We start from the raw sequence: 9,864 nt of genomic DNA, 5'->3' as shown, positions 1-9,864 counted from the left end.
AACCATCTAATTGTCACATATTATATTTATAGATAAATTCTTCTATTTTACATAATATTGAGGACTCATTCATTCTTTTGTTGTCATATATATATATATATATATATATATATATATATATATATATATTATATATATCATATATATAATATATATGTAATATATATATCGAAGATCTGGAAGGGTGGGGTGGCTAAAGGCTGCAAGAGTGAACGGTGAGCAAGTGATGGAGTAGTAGTAAACAGAATTAATAGTGAACAAAGGGGAAAGGGTGGTTGATGGTAACTATGAATGGGATACACACACGCACACACACATTGAAGAAGCATTTATTCCTATATTCAGTTTTGATTCTGTTCCAATGTCCATTTTTGACAGAAAAGTTTAATAGTCGATTCCTCATTATTATTAATGTTATTTAAAATGAAAAACGACAATTTTCCAGTGACTTTTTTTTTTTACGTATCCCCAAAATTTTGACATTTTCATTTGGCTTCATTTCCAACTAAAACAAATTAAAATTACTAATAATTTACTGCATAGCATTCAGTACATCACTCCTTAACTGAATTCTGTAAAACTAAGGATGAGGCTGTCAGATAAACAGTGCAGTAAAGTAATTGCTTCAAATGCTTTCTTCTAATCCATGTTTTCTGTAAGGCTTGCCACTGTTTGTTTGTTAGAAGTATTATATTTAACTTAGTCTTCCTCATCTCTTCTAACTGCATATCCATTATCACTCAGGTCTCCTCATTTGCATATAGGTCTGATGTTTTTCACTGCCAGCTGCCTTCCTAACTCATTGCAATCCATTTAAAGGTTAAATTATCATTAAAACAATAAAATAAAAACCTGTTAAAATGTTATACGAGAAGGCAATGAATGAAAACAAACTTGTTTTTGTGTTTTTATCAATTAGAATATCGATTTTAGAGTCAGTCCTATAAAAGGTGTTTTAGTCTATTGATTAATGAAGCATTCCTCAGTAAACTTGTATTAACTTGTTGCAACCACAAAGACCAAGAATCTGATGTGGAGTTCAATATCTGCTGAATAGTAACTATGAACAACAGATAGTCTAGAAAGTGAAGCTGAACACTTTGTGTAAACCAAACAAGAAATAGTATTGAAATGAAAAAAAATACTTTACATTACTTAAAGCCTGTAAATACTGTTTTCTCATCTTTCACTCTCACATACACACACAAAAACCCCCCCATATATATATTTATATTTTTATATATACACATGCTGATATATGACCTACGTTGGACTCCTCATTCGCATAATCCCCGAACCTGGAGCTTAACTATGGTCTATCCATAGCACTTACTCAACATTACCTGACACCTTCGGGTCTTATTGACACCATTGCCTCTCATAACCTTTCTCTCTCTCTCTCCTCTCTCTCTCTCTCTATATATATATATATACACACACACATAAACATACACACACACTATATGCATATATATATACACACACACACATGCACATGTATACATTCACACAAATATATATATATACACACACACACATACATACATTCTCACATATACATACATAAACACACATAATACATTCACACCAATATATACATACACATATATACATACACATTCACATATATATATACATACACATTCACACATATATACATACACTCACACATATCTATACACATAAACACACACATTCATACATACATACATATGTCATGAGAGTTTGCTATATAGTTCCTTATGATAATTAAAAACTTGTCTGTATGTGTATTCTACTAGAATTATGTAAAGTATAATTATCTCATTTTAGTAATAAAGTGAACCACTAAATGTTGCCACTCAAGGCAGATTCTACTGAAACTTTATGAAGTGAAACCCAGTATGCTGCATTTAATGCGATGAAACAATTTTTTTTATATTCCTTTTACTGCAAATATTGTCTGACAAAAAATATTTAAAAGCATTCACTAGAAAAATCCATTAAAATGTTTGAAGTTGAAGAGAAATGGCATTTGCATTATCCAATATTATAGATTTTAAGTAGCAAAAGTAATTTTTATTGCTGTATAAATTATTTCTCTTTGGGTTTCTAGATTTGAAAACCTACATTAATGTAGTTTTTTTTTTTTCCTTCTTAAAACTGAACTAAGCATGCTTGAAGTTTCCTCATTATTTCTTTCTCTCCCATCTGGGACTTGTTATCAACATATTTGGGGGCTGTCACGGTTAACCCCTACTTTACAACATCATTTGCCAATGATATAATGTTATTCTGTGCATAGTAAAAGTGATCTCTAGAGAATAGCCAATATAATTACAATCTTGCACAGCTATAAAAAGGTTGACGACCATATTAACATCAAAGATATTAACAAAATGGTAGTTGTTAAGCATTTATTGAAGACAAACTTCTCATGACCCCCAAAATACTACAGGAATTACATAACTGTTCCACCATTATCTAAAAAGGAAGAACATTAAGATAAAGTAAAAGACAGATTTGATAGTAAGATAGATTTGATATATATACTGGACAACCTGATCCTAATTATCTTGCCTATAAAATCTTTTGAAGATTTCTTACCATTCAGTTATTTAGTCATGGCTAACAGTTTGGAACATATTTTATTGCATAAAGATAACTGATAAGATAACTAAAATAATTACAAAACCTAACAGATTGACTATTAAAAAAAAAGTCACCAAAAAGCAGTGACAATATTAATTTTATTCCTCAATTTTCTGAAAAATAAAAGAACCAAAAAATTATAAGAAAGAATAGGACAGTGGTAGAGGCAAGCTGGCTGAGTGGGAATTGTACTTGGATACTTGATCATGACTCATGAGTTCAAATCTACCAGAAGTAATTCATTACGTTTTTAGGTTAAACACTTCCAGTAAGTAAACTCTTGCTTACTTACAGAAGAAAATAGGTTATGTTACCTAGAATGTTGCAAGATAAGTCTTAACCACCTGCTCCACTCTGATGTCCAATACAGAATAGGATGGTTTATCTTGCAACCATTTGATGTAACGAAACAGGAGCTAAGCACCAGCTCTTTCAAAAAGCCTCTTGGGCTAATAAATAAGTTTCTGTGTGGCTGGTTACTTGATCTCTTAGAAATATTGGCAAAATCTTTCTTAAATTACACCCTCTCTTCTTAAGAAAATAGAAAGAATACCTTAGACATTGTTGTCCTGAAAGATAAAACAGCAATGGTTTAAATGCCTTGTGATCATGTCTGCTCAATCATGGCTAACAACAAAAAACTCTTCATGGCTTAAGAGTCATTTTAACATTAAAATATCAGTGGCAGTTAATTACAGACTGGAAAATTGAATTCTAGAATAATTAACAATTTTTTAGTACATTCCATCTTTAGTGTAAGATGAATTCTTATCTAATTTATCTCTAAGAAAATTAACACAAAATCATTCCACCCAACAAGGGAGCTTCTACATGGTCACTCAGCATGCTAGAAATAGCAGCTAACTTCCCTTGATTCACACACTTCTTGCCTGAGAAAAGGAAAGGAATATTAGATTATGGTAGTCCCTAATGTACAAAATGATGGAACTGTCACAACTAGAAAGCTTTTGATTATACATTTGCCCAATCTAGGCTTACTTGGAGCTAAACAACAACAACTCAAAATATTCCTAATAATGATTTTCGTTTTTCTTTTTGATTTAAATGAAAAGAAGAGTTAGAATCTTACTTCTTCGCCAGCTCTATCTCGGAAACGCAACCATTGTCCATTGTCTTCTCGTTGGTACTCCAGTACATATGCTTCCGCATATTCTTGGCCCTGTAATAGAAAAAGTCGCATAAGTCACATTAAGTAAGGCTGAACACAACAGTTGTTATTATCATTATAGCATTTAATTTCACAATTCACAATCTCTGTTTGGTTTCAATAAAATAACCCACATCTAATCTCTGAACTATCACATGCCTGTTCGCTAATCATGCAGTAGAGATTTGTTTGACTACCGTAACACATATTTTATTAAGAACTTCTTTCTTTAGCAAGGCCAGCAACTTCAGGGAAGGAGTAAGTCAATTACATCATCCCCTGTACTCAACTGGTACTTATTTCATAAACCCAGAAAAGATGAAAGGCAAAATCGACCTCGATGGATTTGAACTTAGAACGTAAAGACAGATGAAATACTGCTAAACATTTTGCCTGGCATACTAACTGTTCTGCCAGCTTGCTGGGATGACTGGACTTTTAATATTAATTTCACTTTGTATTTGTCTTTGTAATTATAGCATCTACACTATCATAACATGAATAACAGCGATCAGGAATTATATAGCATTTATAGTTGTTTAAACTCTTGGTATCAGTTAAAAATTACATAAAAATGGCAAGGTACTGTAAAACGGAGAAATTCATAACTCCCATAACCAAAATATATTTTACATTCTAGCTTTGATTATACACATCACCAAAAATCCTCATTGCCAAAGGACTAGAAAATAATCACACTGTACAAGGAAATTGCATGAGAGTGATGCATTACCAAAAGATAAGCTTATAGAGAGAAAGAGAATTATAAATTAATGTAAAGCTTGAAGAAAGGAAAGTTGAAAATTTCCATTAGACAATATTTAAGCAATCAGAATCAATTAGATTACAGTTGAAATACTATATATAGACTAGTAAGTCAAATTTTTAAAGATGTTTTAAGAAAGAATTCAGTTGATAAAAGTACAGAAATCTGGGAACTCTTTTCTCTGTACAGAGGTGGCTTACTATGAAAGTCTAGCACTGACCACAAAGCCATACAAAATCATTATTTTGCCAATAGTGTAATAGAATTTTCTTTCTAGCAGGCAGCATTGGCATCAACCATGCTCGAATGGTGCTTTTTATGTGCCACCAGCATGTGAGCCAATCAGGCGGCACTGGCATCAGCCATGCTCGAATGGTGCTTAGCATGGCTGATGCCAGTGTTGCTTGACTGGCTCCTGTGCTGATGGCATGTAAAAAATGCCATTCAAGCGTGGCCAATGCCAGTGTTGCCTGACTGTCACCTATGCTGGTGGCACGTAAAAAGTACTATTTGAGTGTGGTTGATGCCAGTGCTGCTTAAAAAGTACTAAATACACTCGCAGACTGGTTGGCATTAATTAGGAAGAGCGTCAAGCTGTAGAAACTTTGCCAAATCAGAGTGGCACCTGGTGCAGCCTCCCGGCTTGCCAGTCAAACTGTTCAATCCATGCCAGCATGGAAAGTAGACATTAAACGACGATGGTGATAATGAAGAAAAACACCACGAAGGAATTCAGTTAAGTGAATGTATTCTAATATCTGATTGCTACTCATTTTACTGTACTCAATCAAGTGAAAAAGCATAGTCACCAAATATACAAAAACTGCTTGACCTCTTGTACCAACAATGTTTAGTTTGGGTATAGTGCAGTTGTACAGATGATTTATTATAAATATACATCAGCAATGTTTGACAATGCAATGATACATTATCACAGAAATTGTTATGGTGACAACAGATTAAGCTGGATATCCTGTAACCCTAGAATATTTGAAGTAGGGTTTAAATAAGATCCTATGAACTTACAATACTTGCATATCAGTGTTAAGTAACAACTGTTGTAAAAAAGTATAGTTGTAATGGGAACGGAAATGCGTCGACTGTAGTTGAATGATGCAAGTTTAACTTGAGCTAAATGAAATTATAACCAATTCATAAGCAACAAAAATGTCTCCTACAATCATAGAAAAATCTAACATTGGCATCTTAATGCAGCTCTAGTGAGTTTATAAAACTATCTGCTTATTGTACTGGTAGGAATAATTAGCCTTAGGGGAGAAAGTAGGTGATTACCTTAAGTAGATTAGAAAGCTTGCATATGTCTGTGAATGTGTTTACAGAAGCATACATGTGCAAGTTACCATTCCAATCATGGGACATTGTACAGCAATAGAAAAATAAACTTGCGTTGGTAATAAATTGTTATTTTTATCCAATACAATCTTTTATATTTTACTTGTTTCAGTTAGTGGACTGAAAATGTGCTGAGGTACTGCTTTGAAAGGTTTTAGTTGAACAAATTGACCCCAGTGTTTTCTTATTTATTTATTTTTAGTCAGATACTTAATTTCTCAGAGTTTGCTCTGGTATCTCGTCACCATCTTTATTTTCTTCCCTTATATAATGTGGGATAGCCATCTCTATAGCAAGACACCAATATTTTCCCCTCTAACATACTTTAGCCTCAAAATACCTGGCATAAAGACACTTCACACTCACTCGAATACATCCCCATTCATCAAGTGGTTTCTTCTTTCCTGTTTTTAACTTACTTGACAACCTCACTAGTGCTGGTGTTATTAAAAAAGCAGCCAGTAGAGATTGTAAAGTGGTTGGCATTAGGAAGTGTATCTAATCATAGAAACCATACCAAAGCAAACACTGGAGAGTGACGCAGTCCTGTGGCTTGCTGGATCCTGCAAAATCATCGACCTGTGCCAGCATGGAAAGTGAACATTAATTGATGAGGATAATGATGTTATATACACAATGGGCTTCCACATGGTTTCAATCTACCAAATCCACTCACAAGGCTTTGGTCAGCCTGAGTCTATAGTAGAAAACAATTGCCCAAGGTGCCACACGGTGGGACTGAACCTGGAACCATGTGGTTGGTGAGCAAGCTTCTTACCACACAGCCACGCCTAATCATGATTTTTATGAAATTAGTCTATAGACTAAGGAGTAGTTTTTCATCTTGCAACAATCTATTTTGTTTAGTATCCAGATCAGGTTCTTAAAGCATTATTAACTTTAAACACTGTCAACACAAAAGAACTTTCTTTAAACTATGTTAATGTAATATTTTTTGCTGTTAAAGTGGTGAGCTGGCAGAATCATTAGCACGACAGCATTTTATCCATCTTTACATTCTGAGTTCAAATTCTGCTGAGATAAACTTCGCCTTTCATCCTTTCAGGGTTGATAAAATAAATACCAGTTGAGCACTGGGGTGGGAGTGAGGGACATCGATGTAATTTCCATACCCCTCCCACAAATTTGCTGGCCTTGTGCCAAAATTTGAAACTAATATCCTTTGTCCACCCTTTCCCCAATTTCTGGTGTAGGGGATTAAAAAAAAGAAGAAACTGCCTAATGTGGCTGTCCTTAGAAGGGTTAAAATTGGATAGAATTGGTAGATACAAGTTGGAAAAATTTCTAATCAAATCAGTTCATTTTATTTTTGTAAGAAGTAAAGAAAATAAAAAACTCTTCTTCAAATCAAATTGTTAACTATACATTTAAATACCTTTAATTAGTTTCTTTTTAATATACATCAACATATGAAATGATTTAGAAACACCTCAAAACTTGCTTGTTTCCTTCTAATAAATTAAATATTTTCCATTGACATAAACCATTTAGATCCTAATCTTTGACACATTTATTTCAACAAAACTATCTATTTACAAAATAATAATAATAATAATAATAATAATGATAATAAATAATAATAATAATAATAATAATAATAATAATAATAATAATAATAATCATAGTAATTCAGTTATTTAATTATTACTGCAATTTAGAAATTATGCTGGTGTAATCTTTTGGTGAGAGAAGTTTCTACTTTACTAATTACAACTTCTGTAATCTATAAATCACATATTCAGTTTGGAAGTATTTCAATCCCAACAATTTTATGCTACTACAAATACCCAAATAAATGTTTAAAAAAAAAAATATATATATATATATATAAAAATATGAAAAACACTCTTATTTGTTTATCTGAGAAAACATTTATTCCTTTTCCATGAAACTACATGAACAGAGCCAAGTGAAGTGCTATCCTCCACTTGCAAGCTCAATCAGAATAGTCATCAACTATCAACTGTCTGACAATGTTCCATATTCATTGTCGCTGCTTTAAAGAAAACTATCGCAGTGTTCTGTCTATTAGCCATGCATTCCACACAACAAGCCTCCAATCAAACTGCCATCCTTACTGAGTCAATACACACAGGAATTTTTCACCATTCCACATTTTTGCTGTTCTCAGCAAGAGATTTCCCTTGGCTGTTTTATTGGCTATTCAATCCTTCCTTTCCCCTAAAAGAGAAGCAATAAAGATGTTTGTGGAGAAACTCACAAATGATAAAGGAGAAACAAACCAGTGCCCTCCTCCTAAATTGAACCAGTTGTTTTGATCCAGCAGTTTATTTTTACAGTACAGTGACACCACACCAGGCATCTTTTAACTGTTGTCCTACTTCTATTGACCACACATCTTTCAGTGAGAGAGAGAGAGAGAGAGAGTGAAAGAGAGAGAGAGAGAGAGAAAGAAAGAGAGTGAAAAAGAGAGAGAGAGAGAAAGAGAGTGAAAGAGAGAGAGAGGCATCAATATCTTGACTAACAACAATTTAATTAATTAATCAATCAAAAAGTGTGTATGGAATAGAAAATGACAATTTCCAAAGAGTCGAATAATGATTAGGTTTGATCTAGCAGTTCAAACTGTCAGAACTAGTTTCTATTCAAATAGGGTTGAAATAAATGTCCCAAGTTTTCTTACTAACAGGGTATATACAACAAATACTTTTCAGAGATAAGAGCTATTTAGTTCTCTTTCTTCAAACATTTTTCTGTCAGATTTTGAAAACCTTATTTCATCTCACCCTTTCTATCAAACATACTCACACAGTTTGCATGTACAAATAAACATGTTTCTAGCAGTGATAAGTGGTAATAAGTAATTAAGTTTAATTTCATTAGTAGACATGAGGCAATTACTTTGTAAGATACTAATGAATTAGGTGAAGTAAAAAGATCATAAATAACTTTTGGTTTCAGTGAGCAATAACTGATTCCCTAAACTTATCAATTTATCACTACAGTAAGATGACTCCCCTAAAGTACCCTGTCTACTCTGTTATGACTGGCAATAAAAATGTCTATGCAGAAATTGTGGGTGCTGGAGAGAATATAAAAGTTTCAACCTATCAGATTTTAGGATATACTCTGGAATTTAAATTACATACTTATTATCATTATAAATCAACCTTTTTCTTATTGAGTGTTTATTAAGAACAGGAAGCAAAATAAGAGGACACAGGAAACTTAGAGAGGAACCCAAGAGGAAGTCTATTATTCTAAGTGCAACCTTATTTGAAAGTAAGAGTTGTCATCAGTAACAGGCATTAGATGTCACAAATGAATTTATCAACTTAAGGAATGCAGATGAATTTTCACCAACAGATACATACAGCTCAGGTACTGTCACCACAGAGGAAGTAATAAGGAAAACCCATAAGTACTACAGAGAGGGTATGACGAATGTGGTGAGTGTGTGTATGTTCATCTCATTATTGTGTTGAATAAAAGTGGATAACACTTTAGCAATAGATTTTAAACAAAAATATATCGTTCTATCTGTTTAAAGTAAATGGAAAATAATAATAATAACAACAACAAATAATAATAATGATAATAATAAAATGATCAAATAATTATTTCAATACATTTAATATATTCAAGTTGAAGGTTACTCAGAGCAGTTGATGGATGCTGCTGAACATTTAAATGGTGCTGAAAGTCAAAACAATGGTTAAAAAACACTACCACCTAATGCTTACTTTGATATTGTTTGATTAAATAATTTGAGATATTATTTAAATATTATGTAATGCTATATCGAGTCAGTTCTCTTTTTTTGGTTTTGTTTTAGAAGAGAAATGCACAATACAATTCAATAAAAACAAGAGTCTGTAACCTAACACACACACACACATGTAGACATATGTGTCTGTGTGTGTATGTCTGTGAGTGCATGTGTACAAGAGAGAATGTGTATATA

The 9,864-nt window shown here is 32.8% G+C and overlaps 1 protein-coding gene across 2 annotated transcripts in view; it reads right to left on the bottom strand.

Annotated features, from left to right (window-relative positions):
* Positions 1 to 9,864, bottom strand: part of LOC106871068 (discoidin domain-containing receptor 2) — a 180,817-nt gene that overhangs the window by 69,384 nt on the left and 101,569 nt on the right. For both annotated transcript variants that reach the window (XM_052972844.1, XM_052972854.1), the window contains exon 4: positions 3,722 to 3,811. In XM_052972844.1, the coding sequence (XP_052828804.1) occupies positions 3,722 to 3,811 (90 nt within the window). The remainder of the gene's footprint in view (positions 1 to 3,721; positions 3,812 to 9,864) is intronic.

Source organism: Octopus bimaculoides, chromosome 1, assembly GCF_001194135.2.
Source record: "Octopus bimaculoides isolate UCB-OBI-ISO-001 chromosome 1, ASM119413v2, whole genome shotgun sequence".
NCBI classification, from domain to species: Eukaryota; Metazoa; Mollusca; class Cephalopoda; order Octopoda; family Octopodidae; genus Octopus; species Octopus bimaculoides.
Note: the sequence above shows the minus strand (reverse complement) of the source record. Positions and strands in the feature narration are given on the sequence as shown.